This window comes from Peromyscus leucopus, chromosome X, assembly GCF_004664715.2.
Source record: "Peromyscus leucopus breed LL Stock chromosome X, UCI_PerLeu_2.1, whole genome shotgun sequence".
Classification (NCBI taxonomy): Eukaryota; Metazoa; Chordata; class Mammalia; order Rodentia; family Cricetidae; genus Peromyscus; species Peromyscus leucopus.
This window is the reverse complement of record NC_051083.1, coordinates 39,987,033-40,004,497: the sequence shown is the minus strand read 5'-3', so window position 1 is coordinate 40,004,497 and position 17,465 is coordinate 39,987,033. Positions and strand designations below refer to the sequence as shown.

The 17,465-nt window shown below is 48.9% G+C and overlaps 1 protein-coding gene across 1 annotated transcript; it reads right to left on the bottom strand.

Moving 5' to 3' along the window:
- Positions 1-451: 451 nt before the first annotated feature.
- Positions 452-16,966, bottom strand: LOC114686656 (anomalous homeobox protein-like). Its single transcript, XM_028861292.1, has 8 exons — positions 16,718-16,966; positions 11,313-11,440; positions 8,539-8,662; positions 7,547-7,755; positions 7,125-7,313; positions 6,037-6,248; positions 2,901-3,015; positions 452-668 (listed from the first exon to the last, which is right to left on the bottom strand). Exons 1-8 carry the CDS (start codon positions 16,964-16,966, stop codon positions 452-454), a joined length of 1,443 nt encoding a protein of 480 aa, XP_028717125.1.
- Positions 16,967-17,465: the final 499 nt, after the last annotated feature.

The window sequence follows — 17,465 nt, the reverse complement described above, 5'->3', positions numbered from 1 at the left end:
TGAAACAAATGTTGGGGGGCAAGGAACCCCAGTCTACTGTACCCTATCTGGCCATCTCCAGTCAACATTGCTCCTCAACACTCTAGGAGGGGGGTCCCATGAACAAAGGATGTCTTACCACTTTCCATACCCACTCACAAAGACAATGAGTGGAAGAATGAGGCTCTGTGTTCATGGGGATAGGAAGGCTCAACAGTGGAACATTCTTCTGTGATCTAGTAAGCCATCCTTCTGTGATCTAGTGAGTCCTCCTTCCCAGCTCTTGCCGGGAAGGGGAGGAGGGAGAGGGGAGGGGGGCTAAACTCAACTTTTATCACTGTCTGACTGGAGCAGACCCATATTGGACTTACGATACCACAAACATTTCTCAAAAACTTTGCCAAGATAGAGAATTACCATCCAAACTGCTCAAACAGTGAGTGTGGAATGACAAGAAGCTCTTTGGGGCTTCCTAGCCAACACTTTGGGAATTTCTTGGAGCATCAATTTTTATTCGGGGTGAGTTTCTGAAACCAATGTGGGACAGGTGCACAATCCACACTTGCTCATTCCATGTGCTGATCTGATCTCCACATGGGCTTGTGACCCATGCTGCCCTCAGAAAACTCAAGGAGCGTCGTGGCTCTCCAGAAAGCATTCCATGAGGCCTGGCCACCAGGCCATTGCACCTGGAGAAAAAACAGCACAGCATTACACATAGAGGCATGTTCTGCCAGGCTTTGGAACACCTGCCTTCCCAACTTCATGCCCCCTGGCCACATCAGACCTTTACTAGACTTAGGAGAGGGATCTGCCCCCAACACCCCTGGCCCAATTCTTGTGAATATCATAACATCCACCCACAACTCATTCTGCTCCTCATGGACCACTCAAAATCACTTGCTCTAAGTAGAAAACATGCAAACCCCATAAGACATCACCTGGCTGGAAGGCATGTGCTGGCTCTGCTCCATGACAGACACGGGCGTTGGCATGCCAGATGAGGCTGGCATCACCTCCAGAGAACTGAAAGTGAAGAGCTCTATCTTATACAATTCTACTTCTTACATCAGAACAGGCTCTGGCTCAAGGAGACCCTGGGTGGTGTGAGCCCCACAGTCCTAACTCTGTGCCTCACAGCCCTTCTGAGAGATTGATGGAAATGTGACTATTTCTGACAAGGCACTCTGTGCAGAGTTAGCCAGCAGGGAAACATCCTAACACCAGTAGCCTCATACAGTAGGTCACAGGGGACAACTGGAGAGGGCATCACTGATACTAACCCAGCCCTGGCAGGACACATCTCACAGTGGATACACTAAGCACAAGACACCAGAGCAAAGCAAAAATAAATAAATAAATAAATAAATACTTGGCAAACCAAAGGCTGGGCACGGAGCCTATGTCTACAATCACAGCCTTCCACAGGCTAAGGCAGAAGGACAGCTGGGATAGGCAGAAGGACAGCTGAGATTTAGAGGCAGCCAGATGTATACAAAGACCTTATGTTATTTACAAAACAAACAAACAAACAAAAGACCACAAATCATAAGGCATAGTATCTGTTTCTATTTATGTGGAATCCTACGGAATTCTTATGGGGTCATTTCCTCTGAGTTGAAGCACTCCTTCCAGGAAGGAGGAGGGAAGTGGATGAGACCCGGGAATTAAACAATGGCTCGTCTAGTGAAGCTGAAACTTTTTAAGACTCACAAAGGTGCCTCCCTGAGGTTATAGAAGCAGCAAGCGATTGCTGAAGGCAGGGCTTCTGACCAGTCAAGCTGCCTGGAGGAGACTCCCTCTCTGGTGAGCCAAGTTGCCTAGAGAGGATGCTGCACTTGTCAAATTGCTTGCAAGAGAGTTCCAGGGTTCCAGCTTTCATGAGGCATCACTCATGCTGGGGTGGGGTTTGGTGAAGCCCAACCGCCTTTGGTCATGTCTGCTGTGTAGGCAACTCCTTACCTACACCCCAGTCAACTCACTTGTTCACTGAGATGGACTTTTTACAGGTATTTGTCATCTGTTCCCTACCTGGGGTGAGCAGGCATTTATTCCTATCACCTCCAAGCATAGTGTCACACTCAGCAATGCAGCTAATCATTATAGAACAGAAGCACAACCCTAGTCCTGGAGTATCACCGACCTGGTGGGTAAGATGAGGAAGGTTCCATCATGACCTGGAAACATGGCCTTGGTGACCCTGAGTATAGGTAGGACAGGTGTCCACTGAAATAGGATGAGCAGTAGTGATTCCCTTTCCACCAGAAGACCCTAGACAACAATTCCAACTTCCGAAGCTCTCACCCTACTTGGAGATTTTTGACATCTTTTCTCCACCACAAGACCTCAGACCACTCCATACACTGGCCCTATCTGCAGTCTCTTGAAAACCTTGGATATCTTCTCTTAATCACGGAGGCCTGGACCACACTGGACAGTATCCATCTCTGTGTCTGAAATCCCTTGCAACGTTGGGCATTATCTGTCTACCACAGGACACTCTACTCCACCACACACCCAAGTCTCTGCAGTCTTCCCAGAAGCCCTGGTTGTCTATCTTAACAGTCCACGCCTTGACCTCTCTTAGGCTTTGCAAGCCCTTTCAAAACAACAATTTGGAACATTAAAAGTAAAACCATTATGCTTCTAAGAAACCAACAGCATTTGTCTATGGAACAAATATGAAGAGGGTTGTAAATCCAAGAGATACCTGGCTGCTGACAAGCCTGCAGACTATCAGAGGTGTGGGATGCCCACGGATGTGCTTTTGTTTGGGGTGTTCCTTTGTTGAGGAGTGTTAAGGTTTCCAGAAACACACAGAGGGAAAGATACGAAACTACAAACTCTGAGATAGTGAGTCTGCAAAGTACGCCCTAGCCTGCCTTGTGATCCACAGAAAGCCCAGGATTCTTCAGGCTTACCTATGGGGATGACGAATTTTACAGCCTGCAGTGGAAGCTGCCTGCCCACTTCTTGTTCCTGGACTCGCCTCTGGGCATAAGCTCTGAGAGTGACTACCACACAAGCCAGTAGATCCTGCAGATAAAGAAATTCCACAAACCACAGGTGAAAGGAAGGCACACAGCACACTATGGCACAGCCACTCTCTCCAGGACACAGTGGACTGTAAAAAAAAAAAACCACAAACACAGTTCACCACCCCTGGGACTCAGCCTCCCACTCAAGAAAAGGATGGACATATCCACTATGTCTATGACCTATCAGACCTCCAGAGTCAAAGTGAAAATCCATTTCTGTTAAGACTAGGCCAGGCTTTGCCACTGTGAGCTTCACACCAGTCTGATGCCAGAGTCTCAATCTGTCACACGCAGGCAGCCCCACTTGGTCAGGACATGCATCTTGTGCTTCAGGCTTCAGCCACGTGCCTGCTTCAGTTATCTCAGGTTTCACTAAGATTTTCTTGATGTGAAAGCTTTTACTACCTCACCCTCACCTTTGTCCTTCTCTCTACCTTGGTTAGAGAGCAACTTGGAAGATCTTTTGACTGCCTCACCCCCTTCATTGGAAATGAATCTTTTCTCACATAGTATTTCCTGCTTACAGTTTCCCCTCCCTCCACTCCATCCCATTGATCCCCATCTCCCAGTCTATACAAATCCATTCCCTTTCTGTCCCTCACTAGAAATAGACAGGCTTCTAGGAGATACCAACCCAATGTGACACAATACAATAAGATAAGACAAAGCAAGAACCATCACATCCATGTTGGACATGGCAAGCCAACAAAAGGAAAAGAGTCCTAAGAGCAGGCACCAGTGCCAGAGGCCCACTTGTTCACGGATTCAAGAGTCCTATGAAAATACTAAACTGAAAGCTGTAATATATACACAGAGGACCTGGTGCACACCCATAGGCTCTGTCCTTCCTGCTTTGGTCTCTGTGAGTTCCTATTAGCTTTGCTCAGTTGATGAAGTGGGCCTCGTTTTCTTGGATTCCACCATCGCCTCTGGCTCTTACATAGTGTCATCCTCTTCCTCCCTGAGTTTCCCTGAGCTCTGAAGGAAGGGATTTAATAGAGACATCTTATTTAGAGCTGTGTGTTCCAAGTTCTCTCTCTCTCTGTCTGTCATGTCTGGCCATGGGTCTTTGTATTTTTTCCCATCAGCTGCAGGCAAAAGCTTCTTTGATGGCAGCTGAATAAGGCATTAGATCCTTGACTCTTAAAGATGAGCTAGTGGATTTGGTCATCCTTGTGTGGGCAACAGGAGGAGAGAATTCTGAAAGGCAGGCTTCAGGCTGTCCTGAAGCCGTGGGGTAGTACAGCCAGCACCAATAGAGCCTGTCGTCAAGTCAGAACAAGAGGCCTGGGGCAAGGCATGCTCTAGTCTCCTGCCTGAGCACGAGAATGCCACTAGCTGCCCAGGACCTTCCAAAGTCAAAGAGCCCATTCTGGCTGTGGTGATATATTGTGGACCCTAATAAACTTGCCTGAGGATCAGAGGACAGAGACAGTCACTAAATTCGACATAGAGGTCAGGCAGTGTTGGCACACACAACTTTAATTTCAGCACTTGAGCTCATGCCTTTTCTTGGGAAGCACACACATCTTTAAGCCCAGGAAGTAATATGGCAGGGCAGAGAAAGGTACATAAGGCGTGAGGAAACAAGAACTCTCTCTTTAGGCTTAGGATTTCATAGAGGTAATAACTAGTGGCTGGCTGTTCTACTTCTCTGATCTTTCAGCTTTTACACTGATATCTGGCTCTGGGTTTTTTATTAAAAGACCATCTAAGAGTCTAACAACATCTGGTCATGTCATATGTGCTTCGACCTCTGTTTCTGCTCTCTTCTCATGCCTGAAGAACTTGAATTACTCCATTCTTAATAAATGGAGTGAAGCTGCAGGGCTAATGTTGACACTCCCCGACACAGTCACACATGTGGACATGTGGTGCTTTAAATGAGAAAGTCTCCCAGAGCCCAGGTATTTGAGATTTTACCATTTGGTTGTGCTTTTGCAAGGGCTGGGGTTCAGGGGGTTATGGAATCTTTAGGTGGCAGAGGCTTGCTGGAGGAATGTATTCCTGTGGGTGGGCTTTGAGAGTATATAGCCTTGGCCAATTGCTAGTCCACCTTCCATGAGCCCCGCATGCAGGCTGATGTGATCAGCCACTTCTTGCTCTGGCAGGGAGAACACAAGGTGCAATGCAAGGAGCATTGGTACCACCTGGGTGGGGGGAGGGGGAGAGGAGGGCAGGTAATGTAGGCTTTGGGATAAAGATTCATCCCCAGACCTGGGGAGCACTCCTCTGCCTGGAAACTGGAGAAAGCAAGCTCCCAGAAGTGAGTTTTCAAATGACATGCTTGAAATACTGGAAGGTATTGAGAACATAAAAAAATTAGGCAATATATGTTTCTTTTTAAAAAAAAAAAAGAGGCAAGTAGAAACTGCAAGAAATAAAAAGAAGCATTATGCTCACAGAATATTAAGAAATGCAGGCCTTGGAGGAGGTGGGAATGGGGGGTGGGTCGTGGGGGAAGGCTGGGGGCGGGAGGAGGGAGGACAGGGGAATCTGTGGTTGGTATGTAAAAGCAATAGAAAATCTCTTAATAAAAATATGTATGAACATGAAAAAAAGAAATTCAGGTAGGCAAACACATTGGCCTAGCAAGATGCAAAGTTGCATAATTCTGTTGTCCTCCAGACAAACAAATGCCAAAGTGCTAACCTAGAAACAAACTCTTGGCATTTCTACCCTGGAGTGCTGTGAGGGGCAGGGAGGGGCATGGCTAAGGAGACTGCCTTCCTCTGTTGCACAGGTACTCACAGATTAGGTAGGACAGTTGGGAGTATTGACATGTGCATGCAGGCACTGCCTCCCATTTTAACTCTTTCCTACTGCCTTGTTTCTCATTCATGTGCACTTTTCCCCTAGGAGACATAAATAAGAAACAATAAGAACAATCTGCTGTGACAAGAGCGGTTCTGGGTTTCACTGAACATTCCAGATTCAAGCAGATGGTGGCCACCCTAACAGAGCACCTGAGGACCTGAGTAGTTGCTGGACTAGCACAATCTCTGTGAGGTGGACTCACCTGTATGGCTGGGAACCGTGAGGGCAGCAATGTCCAGGGCTAATGGGACAGGTTCAGGATCCATCCCAGAGTCCAGCTGGTGTGTAAGGCCCAGTTGCTCCATTGAGAGGAAATGTTCCTCAGAGGATGAAAGTGTAAAGGGCATCATCCAAAAATCATGGGAAGCCATAGAGGAATCAAGCATGCTGCTGCCAGTAGCCGGAGGGCAGAGGCTGAAGACGAAGTCCATGGATGTGAGGCTGGCAGGATGGTGACCTGGCCACTCCTGGTACGTCTCGCATCCATATTATGACCTGGGAAACATAACCCAACAATGTGCTTGGGATGGCAGAACCCTGGGTGAGGTGGGTGGGTGTTAGGTGGTGCCTCCAGCCGAGGTTGGCAGTATGGGATGAAGCCAATGAAGCTGTGGAAGGTTGCAAATCACTACCTTTAATCACCCTGCCTGCTCTTCCCCGAGGTTGCCGAGGGGCTGGCTCTGACATGCCTGGAGTCACAGACACTTAAAATTGTCTGTTGCGTAGAACCAGAAAACAGAAAACGATTGACAAGACCCTAATATCAAATGAATAAATGATGGTTAGCATCAAAGGAACATTACGCAGAAGCTGACAGCAATATAATGAATATCCCATCAGGGCTCATGTACCTCAAACCTGATCAGGGCTTTTGTTAAACATTCTCTCAACCTCTGCCATAGCCTGAATGGCAGGCACTATCTCATCCCCATTGCATGGATAAGAGCTCACATGAGCCTACCTGGGGTCACACACCTGGGTACTGTCCAGCCTGGCACTGACCCCATGGTGAATCAGCAATGGGCTGCATTCAGAAGGCTCAGGCCTTGCTACAGGGGAGCAGAGTGCATGGGGAGACCCAGACAGTGAGGTACATACAGGGTGCTGCTCACTCCATGAAATAAAAAACCAACCAATGCTCAGAAAAAACGAAAACAAAAGCAATCCACTATGTCAGGGCCTAGCACAGGCAGCCCTGGAGTTAAGGTTCAAATATACTCTGGTCTGCACTCAAAGGGCAGAGGGGACTAAAGAGGAAACCTGTCCCATGGCCTGAAGGAATGACATTACCTGAAAGCCAGTGCCTGTGAGGTGGTGTTGTCTCCAGAAAAGCTCACAGCTGGGGGCTGTGAGCCCTGAGATCCTTGAGGGGTCTCAGAGGGCTGTAGAGTCCCACTTCCTTCAGATCTGGCTGCAAAGCAGAACAGAGAGGAGTGCATTAGTGTCTGCCTCCTGCCCAGCTGAGAGCAGCTCCGCAGACTGGAATCAGAATTGGTCTTGGGTCATCCCAATATTCTTATCCCTTGTTGTGACCTCAGTGCAAACAAATTGTCCCAGGCCCGGAGATGAACTCACTCCCCAACTCTACTCATTGTCCTTCCTAACAGCTACCACACCTCCAGCTCCAGATGAACACAGCCATGCCAGGGTCGACTGCCAGTCAGCTAGATCTTGTCAGAAATCAGCCCCCAAGAAGCCCTTGCGATGCTCACCTGACCACTGGGACACAGCCACAGACTCGTGAAAGGTATCCTGAGAGCTGCACCGGCTCAGGACCACTCTCCTTTGCACTGGAGACTTCTGATGTGGTCTCCTGGGCTCTTTGCATGTGCAGGAGAAGAGCCTTCTGACGTCGACGATAATTGGCAAACCAGTTGTACACCTGCTCAGGAGTCAAGCCAGTCTCCGAAGCCAATTTCTCCTGAACCCCCCCAAAAGACAACCACAATTGAGGTGTAAGGGGGCACAGAGGGGGCTTGGACAGCTCATATCCACATAGGAAACAGGGCACAGTCCAGCCTCACCCCTGCAAAGACAGCAGAGATTGCCATCAGTGAACTGATGCAGTGGAAAACAGTTTGTCTCCTGCACATGTGCTGACGAATTAGAGAACGATGCACACATGCCCCACCTCCTGCAGCCACTCCATTCTGGGCCAGCTGATGCTCTGAGCACCCGAGACCTTAAAACAGGAAACAGGCCAGAATCTACCATGAACCCCAGGATCAGTGTCAACACTGGCTCCAACCAGGAGCCACTTTCTTTGAGACACTGTGCCTTTCAGCTTTGGATCACACAGCAGGATTGGGGATCCTCTGGGAATTGACCAGGTTAAGAAGTAGGCAGCCTCACATGAGAAAACCAAACCTTGCAGAGGAAAGAGGTTGGGAAAAGTTGGGGACCAACAGCACTCCGGGAGGGGCCTGGGGAACCCAGTGAGCCCAGAAGGAAACATAGACTGCTAAAGGAGCTACAAAGTAAAGCCAGAGCCACATAAAAGATGGGGGGCCTGCCTGGGAGGAAGACAAGGGGTCTCCCTGGTGGAAGGTGGAAGAGAAGTCTGCTTAGCTGAGGGGAGGTAGGAAGAGCTGTCTAATAGAGAGAAGAGTTACTCAGCAGCACAGGGGGGAGACTCAGTTACTAGGTGGAGGAAGGCTCAGGAAGAGTAGCAGAGAAGTCCCACGGGGTGGGCTGTTGTCCTTACCAACTGGGCCTTCTTGGGATAAGCACCCACACCTGTGGCAAAGTCTTGCAGATGACACTGAACCTCTGGGAGGAAGTTCCGGTTCTTAGGGCCCTCGGGGCAGAGGGTAGAGGGTGGTGGGTTCCTAGATAAGAAGGGCCAGGAGGATTTATAGGACACCAGTTCCATCTGCTTAGGGCCTGGCACCTCCCAGGGAAGGAGTTCTGACAATCATTCTCCAATCTGCCCCTGCATCCCACTCCCAGTCACCTCAAGGGGTCTGATTCCTACTTTCTGGGATGCCAGCTGGTGGTCCACCACACTCTGCAGTCACCTGGGAGTGAGCACAGGCTCCCCCCAGAGCCTGGTCCAGCACAAACACTAACTGCCCCCCCCTCGCCACTGCCCCATTCACAGCAGACTTGTTAACCCTGTTCTCCACCACCAGCACTTCTTCTTCAGGTCAGACCCTCGAGCTGGCAAAGCTGTGAATCTCTCACCTTATACATGGATCCCTCTAGCTGCCCCTCTTGACTTGTCGCAGGCAGCATAGCTTCTCAGACAATAAGCAGGATCATGGCCCCAACCTCCCATATATACTGCCACTGGCTTCCCCTTGGCCCCTGTCTCACTGAACTCAGCTTCTCTGCTCCGTGTGTTCTCCATTCTCCTCCTTGGGCCATTCTTCCTGTTATGCTCCATGTTGGGTAGCCCCTGCAGCATGCAGGAAGCCCATAGGTGTTTCTCCCTCCCCTCTCTACACAGCATTGGGATTCAGGGTCACTGAAGGGACCCCCGGCACAGCTATCCTTCTCCTGAGTGTAGGCTGATTTTTCCTGCTGTATCTTTGAATTTCTTCATAATGGACACATGATGTGTATAAAGGCTATCTAACTGCAAAACAGGTGAAATCAGATGTGTGGCATGCATGCACTTCCCAAGAGCATCTCATCTAACACATCCCAACTTCAATCCACCTGGGACTCCAGAGCCTTTTCCAGCCCAAACACACCAGAACCAAGGACCCTGCTCCTGGAAGTTCCTACTTAGCACAGAGCTTCTCCTGCCTCAACTGCAGTCCTGGGTGACAGCTGGCCTTCAAGACACTCCAGGGCTGGCCAGCATAGTTACAGCATAGACCATGTTCTGGCCATTGCCCACATGGTCCTGAGGTTGACGGTCTCCCTGGAAGCCCCTGGAAGGGGTAGGTGAACCAAGCCTCCACCTTTTCCTAGGGCCACAGGCTGAGGACAGATCTGTATTTGAGAGGGATAGAAATAAACTCTACTATCTTGCTCGGACATCAGGCACCTCTCAATCCTTGGCTCCTGAACTGGCCATCCACCTGCCTGGGACATTTACCAGTGTAGTTACTGAAGGGACTCTTGGCCAACACAAGTGCAGAGAGCTTGGCTCTGGCAGGCCTTGCCCTTCTCTCCCATTCCCTCAGACCTGTGACAAACCATTAGATTTCATTTCTAAGGCTAGCCACCAAGTCCCGTACCTTTATAAACTGCCATTTTCCTATGTGCCACGTCTGTTTCCTTTCTGTCCAGAGCAGTACTTTGTCCTGCTCCAAAACAAACATCCCTGCCCTTTTCCCTTGCTCCCTTCCCCTGCTCCTCTCTTACTCTATCTCCTGTCGTTTTTTCTCCTCTTCCTTTGCCCTCTGTCCCTCTTTGACAAATAAATCTCCTTTACGCTGAAAACTTGGTCTGGGGGGTATCTTGAGCCAATTCAAGGTTCCCTACAGTTTCTCCATTCTTGTCTAAGTGCTGGTCAGGTAGCATTTATGATCTGGTCAAATGAACCTCCCTCCTCCAACCCCAAAGCAAAGACCTAATTCTCTCAGTCGTCTTACTGTCTCAATAGCCACACAGGAAGAAATCAACTTTCTTTCTTTTCTATTGCCCCTGAATTTACCCACTGGCTAACAGTAAGAGATCACAACTTGATCTACACCCACAACCTCCAAGCACCTAGCACACCAGGGGACACTTCACAAACATGGAGGCAAGACGCTATGACTGCTTAGCTGCAGTCTGCTGGCCTATCGGCCTTTGGGGTGATGTGATCATATCCACTATCTCAAGGATGCTTTCTTACTGAACTTCCGAGGACCTGTCTCACACTGACAATATCTGGTTATACTCTCCGGTCAAGAACAAAAACCCCTCTTCTTCCTACAGTGAGTGAACCCTGTGACTCAGGAGCATCAATGCCTTCAGTCCTCTTTCTCAGGTGAGAGGCCCCGGGTGAAGAACACAGGTTCTACCATCTCAGTATCTAGGGAACCCTGGTCTGTATCTCCCACACAAAACCTGACACAGGTGACTTGACTATCCCATGACAGCTTTCTCTTCCATAAATGATGAAGGTGAGACTAATATTGATGACATTCTCATACTACGACCCCCAGAGTCTAGCCTGATGCCCAGACATAGGGATAAGAGGATGTGAGGAACAGCTATGCAAAACTCAGTGGGGCTTCACTCTCACTGTTCCTAGTCACAGGTTCCTTGTCTAGTGATGATTGGAAGTAGAGATAGTCAGGATGCCAGCTGCATACAGCCCTCTACTTCCAGCTACCATATAACAGGTGTCAGTTGGAGTTGTGACTTGGTGATGGGCCTACCAGGGTGTGACAAATGCTGAAGTCATGATGTTCATTACATTGTAATAAATGCTGCTAAAGCAACTTCCTGTCCTTGTTTCCTCAGCCCCTTGGGGTTTGCATGGCACATCCCAACCCTGGAAGATCCATGGCGCCAGCATAGAGGGCAATCATCAAGTACCTCTTCCTACAGCGAAACTTCTGTCCTGGGCTCAGCTTGGAGACACACAGCCTCCTCATAGTCAGGTGGTAGTGGATGTCATTCCAGAGTCGTACCAGCTCCTGGCTGCCTCCTGGCACCCGACACCCCTGTAGGGAAAGCCTGCTGAAATCCAGTCACCTTACACAACCTGGAGTGTGTGAGAATTGGTCATGCGCACCAACCCAGCCTATGGGAAAGGCAATCATTGGGATCTGAACCACTGGTCCAGCAACCACCAAAGTCAGTTCAACATATAAGCCCTTCAATCCAGAATGCCCCGGGGCAAGTGCGACCTGATTCAGGCAGTAACCACACAGGCCTGCCAGATCTCTCATGCCAGCCATGAACAGATCACAGGCTTATTTCCTAATCTTGAACCCTTCAACCCTCCGAACATCTAAGTAAGCCCAGCCTCCATTCAACCACATAGGTATGGAGAACAAGGTATGGTGGTTTTACTATGCCTTGTTCTTCTCTTGCCTGGGGCAAGCACTCCCTCCATGAGTTTCCAGTCCCACTGCAGGGTTTACAGTCACCAATGCCACTAATTGCCATTCTGTAGTCACCTCAGCTGAACCATGTACTCCCTATCTGTTTACTGCATTCCTCCTGCATGACTCTGTGTTATCATTTTGACAGAGGCTGGCCTGCAACTTGCCATTGTCTTTCCTCTGCCTCCTGAGTGTTGAGATTACAGCTATGCATCTCTATGTTAAGCTTCAGGTCAGGTGTCCATATCAAATGCATCACTGCATCTGTTGTGTGACAGTTTCCTCCCAGATTAAAACATTCCATCCTACAGGGGAGCTCCTAAAGCAGGACAGTAAACAACTACTAAAAAATACAGCCTCCAGGCCTCCCTGAAACTGACCAGATTCATTGGGGCCCATCCTGGGAGAGTAAGCAGAGCTCAACTGCAAAGAAGATTCTGAGATACAGTAGAGCCAAGATCAAGGAACACTCACAGCTAAGCTAAGCCACAAACAAGACTCTGGGACCAGACCAGCTGCCTGGAAGAAGCAGAATGCAGCCAAGCTTCCTAGATGATGTTCAGACCAACAAAGGCACCTGGAAAGGACACCCTCTAACCAGTTGGTTGCTGCTGGGGTGGACCTTGGTGATGCAGCTGTCTTTGAGTCGTTTCTGCTCCTATGAGTAACCCACACCCACAGTCCTGTAAGTAACCCATATAAAACTCTTTGATTCACCAAACTGGATACCAAGTAGTATCCATCCTTTGGTCTGTCGTGGGTTCCCTTTCTGGGGTGAGTAGATGAGTGTGTTTCGTCTCCCTAGAATAAACTTTTGTCAAACAACTTAATTGGAACCCAAACAGAGACCTGACAGAATCAAAGAGTCATTGAGGAGGAGTGAGTACATGGGTCTCCTGTGCATGCAAGTCATGCAACTGAGGCTGCACAGCCAGAGGGGCGAGCATCCAGAAGGAAAACTCCAATACATTTGACCATTCCTGTGTCATGGGTGTCATTCCGACACAGTTGTCCATTCCTGTGTCGTGGGTGTAATTCTGATACAGTTGTCCGTTCCTGTGTCATGGGTGGAGTGTGCACTGAAAGCAGTGGCATGGTTCTTGCTGTGGGTAGTGAGACATGCAACTAAGGCTGGGTCATCGGGATTAGGAGTGCCTGTGGGAATAATCCCAGGATGGTATTCTTGCTTGTGTGGTGTGGAGTTGCATGCCAAACTGAAGAGTGGGGTCCACTACATGAATATGGAGATGTGATGAAAACAGTTAAAGGTTCGGAGGAAATTCTGCAGCTTTGATATTCGCGCACAACACTGGAGACTGGTAGCAAGCAGCAGAGGTTGCCTGTCCAGCATTGTGTGCAGCAGAAATATGTCAGAAACTGTGATGAGAGCCTATCAGGAACTTGTTTGCAACAAGAAAGGGATACTCAGATAGCCTCCCCAACTACAGTAGCTGATGTGGCAACTAAAGTAGATAAAAGGATGAGAGGGAGATGGTAAGAACAATAGAAGGTATTCCTCAGGTCCTATCTGTAGTATAAAAGTGGGAGAATCTGCAATCCAGCATGCAGCTGGGGGATTAAGCATGGTCCAATGCAAGAAACAAGTGTGCAAATACTGAGCTCGGGAATTGCTGGAATGAGGGAAGACTTTTAAATAAGTGATGGAACAGTCTGTCTCAGCCTGACTTGTGAGGCCATGGGACATGGGAGTGGATGGCATCAGTCTGACTGCAGTGGAAGCAGGAAAACTAAGTAGCCATCCCTCCTTAAGTGAAAGGCTGCATAACCAGAGGCTTTCTGAGAGAAACCCATCACTGATGGGCCGGCATAGCAAAGCCATTAGGAAGACTTGGTTATCTCCCTCTGAAGTCCCCACAATTAACAGGGGCTGGAGGACGACAGTGGAGGGGCAGACACTATGGTGGGAACCAGGAGTAGAAGGAGCTGTGTTTGAAGTCCAGTTCACTGGACCAGACAGAACCATGTTCATGGAGATGGTAAAGAAGAGGCTGACTCAGCAGGGACCTCGAAGTTGCCGGTGGGATGAAGCTTTAGTGACTCCGCTGAGCCCTTTGGTGGGCAGTATCTTGATCACGTGGGAAAGGCTTTGGTAGATCCAGTAACTTAGACCAGTATGTAAACAGTGTCTGTAAAGTGTGGGGGCAACTTAGGGGAGGTAACAAAATGGGAGAGCAGAGAAAGAGGTATATCTGGGCTCCTCAAGACAAATGTGACTGCATTTGAGTCGAGCTGGAGTTCTTATGGAAGGAAATAAGAAAACCTAAATGGTGTGCTATGGAGTCCCCAGAGCCTTTAAGGCCCAAGGAGCAGTTCACAAGAAGGCACCCTTGATAGAACAATACAAGGGAAGAGGATCAAGCCTGTCCCAGGGGTGGGCAATTATAGCCCCAGACTAGGGAGTGTAAATTCCCCTCAAGCAAAAGGCAATGCTAATGGTGGAAAAGGTTTGCCCAGTCTGGAACTCCCCAACAGCAGGATGTTGCGAATGGGAGGCAAGGGCTACAGCTACATCCACAGTGCCAGCCCAGAGAGTCAGCAGATGCAGCAGAGGAGAACAAGACCACGTTCCCCTTTGGTACTGCCTGGTAGGTCTGAGCAGATTAAGTCAGGCCCACTGACTTTATCAGGGGTAGAGAAATGTAAGGAAGCTCTGAAGAAGAGCTCTAGGACATGGAATGTATTGACACAGCAGAGAGTATGACCAAAGATTACAGGTGAAGGAATAGCCCACTGGAGCTTGTAGCTCTGGCACACTTTGCCCTTCCTCCATATTCCCTCTGCCTTGCTAAAAACAAACAAACAAACAAAACAAAACAAACAATAAACGAAAAAACCCAAAACCATTAGTTTACGTTCCTAAAGCTATCCTCCAAGGTCTGTTTCATTATTTGTCCACTTCCTCCTCCTGAGGCTGACCACCAAGATCCAGATATCAAAGTAATTAAAGTCCAGCAATCAAAAGCCCGCCCCAGTTAGTTCACCTAATTAGCATAACCAATCAAAATATACCACTGCATCCTAGACCATGCTAACTAACACAGGCCTCCCCTTTTCCTCCCCTTAAAAATTTCACCTGAAAGGTCATTTGCTTCTGCCTGAGTCACAGAGCAATCACATTGACTTTTCTTCCCTGACTAATGGAGGATTTCTCTGGTGTTTAGGTGTGGCTTGTGCCTAGGGTCTGGGAGGGAGCACCTGCTGTCTGGGAGCCTCCTACAATGGAGAGCTAATTAATCAGTGCCGCCTATCCATGCTTTGTACCCAACCTTGATCTATGGGAGAAGAAACCCAGCATGGAACCTTTTCATACTGTATTAGACCTTCACTGTGTCTGGCTTTAGCATCTTCTTAGTCAGGAACCTCTGGGATCTACTGACCCTTGCTGGGAACAGATGACAACAGACTTTCCGAGTGCTTCTCCAAGGTTATCTTTGTAACTCCACTATTTGTTATGGGATGGTGGTTCTGGATGTCCCTTGCACTGCCCATCCTCTGGCAAACGTTTTGTTACATAGAGGACACAATGCTGACCTCTGAGGGTTTTGCAGATTAGGAAAGCCATGGGAGAGACAACCAGGTGCAATGGTACTTCCACCTACTACCCAAGTGTGGCTGGGTTAACTGAAATCCAAAAGGACACTCCCAGAGGCCATAAGGTTATTGAATGAATACCCTAGTTCCAGGGGTGAGGGGGGAGACTACCTCCTTATGAGTCATTACCCAGGAAGTTCTCGAGAACCCGCAAATCATTAAGGCTATTGCTACTGCTGTTGACTGTAGGCCAAAATCAGAGCCTGTTGCTGAAGACACCACATGTGTATCCTTTGATTGTAGGACACGGAACAATCAAACTGCACTGAACTGGAAACTCCCAGCCTGCTGTCTGGGGTTCATAATGCCAGAGGTCGTTGGGCAAGATGCAGGTAGAGGACTGTCAACAACGTTCCTGTTTGGCTATGGACCCTGTGTGCTAAAACACTGACATGCCAGGCAGGATATACCTGTTTGTGGTATAGTGGTTAAGCCCAACAGCCTTCCGACTGGATTTAAGGACCGCTCCACAAGAGAGAGTTCACATCTGGGAAGGTAAGCCAGGACAAAAACCTGTGGCTGGGGAGGCCAGAGGTCCCAGTGGGGAAGCACCTTTGATAGTTTTACTAGACGGATGTGATGAGCCTGTCAAACCACCTTCTAAACCTGCGTTTATGCCCATAGTACACTGTTAGTGACAACCTCACCGCATAACCACTGGAGAGGTTCCGCAGAACAAGCGGCTGTTACTGTGGCATGGGGTCTATTTCTTAGTCCTGAGTGGACATCTATAGTTGCCTCCTCCAGGGCTCAGGGACCATTGCAGGAGAGGGGGAGGAAAGAATGCAAGAGCCAGAGCAAGGGCTGAAGGCACAAACATTCCATCCTGCAGGGGAGCTCCTTAAACAAGGAGGTAAACAGCTTAAAAAAAAGTAACTTCAGAAATTCATTATGATCCTCCCTGGGAGCCAGAGTAAACAGATCCAAGCTGCAAAGACTCTGAGACCAGCCCAGCTGCCTGGAAGAGATTTAGACCAAGTTGGACCTTGCTGTTATCCATAATCTGGTCTATTGTGGGTCCCCTGTCAGGGGTGATTAACAAGTGTGTTTTGTCTCCCCAAGAAAAGTTTTGTCTCAAAACTCCACCTTTGCTCAGCATTTGGGGAGGGATTACCACCAAAAAAGGATTTTTCTAAAAGGGTAGTTGCCTAGCTTACCAAGTTAGGCATTACTTGCTCAAGTCAGAGTGGGCCGTCCTGCCTCAGCTCATGACACCATGGGTATGGTGGAGGCTGCTGTGACCCATTTCTCTCTGTGCTGCCCACCATACCCTCATTATACCTGTAGAATTTGGAGGGCTAAAAGCCACTGCTCTTGATGGATCAGGACCTGAGTACACACCAGGGCCACGTCTACATTGTTTAGTAGATCCCAACGATGCTGGCTGTCCAGAATGGCTTTAACCAGATGGAGCACCTGAACAGGGTTGTGTTGGAAGTCCCGACACAGCTTGCCCGCAAGGGTCACCAGCTCTGGTGGGGGAGGGGGAGCGTCCCCATGCTCCCTAAGCAGCCTCAGGAAGTTCTCCATCCTGCAACCACAGCTCTGCCAACACAGAACATTCAGATTAACACTGATGCCAACCGTATTCTAGCCATGAGTCTTCAGACCAACTCCAGGAGGCAGGTCACATGAGAGCCTCAGGCTATACCACTTCCGAGGTAGGAGAACTCACCTGAGAAAAGCTAGAGTGGTCTCACACATCCTTCTTCCTATTCCCCCAAATAGCTGCGTCCTTACGGAAACAGCTGTGTACAGGCCACTGAACAGGGAGGGCACTCTGCAACCACCCGGTCTCACCTTTCTTCGCCTTAACCCTTGCCCCTGGCCTGATCCTTTCTTCTTCTTTCCCTTCCTATGATGCAGGCTTTTAAGAAAGCTATGATTGCATTTCCATTTGCTCTTCACTGTGGCTTCTATGAGTTTTCCCAGTGGCCCCAACATCTGCCACGTGGGTGACAAGGCATTCACCTAACCACGGCAGTCGCTCTTTTCACAGTTAGTGACACAGATTTCCAGGACTAAATGC

Bases quoted from the DNA above. Each gene is read 5' to 3' on its own strand.
- LOC114686656 (XM_028861292.1), bottom strand. From the start codon at position 16,966: ATGGAGAACTTCCTGAGGCTGCTTAGGGAGCATGGGGACGCTCCCCCT. The intron at 7,314-7,546 runs GTGAGCATCGCA...TTCTGATTCCAG, and splicing joins GGCTGTGTCCCAGTGGTCAG to TCTGCGGAGCTGCTCTCAGC. The intron at 669-2,900 runs GTAAGCCTGAAG...TTTTTTCTCCAG, and splicing joins AAAATTCGTCATCCCCATAG to GTGCAATGGCCTGGTGGCCA.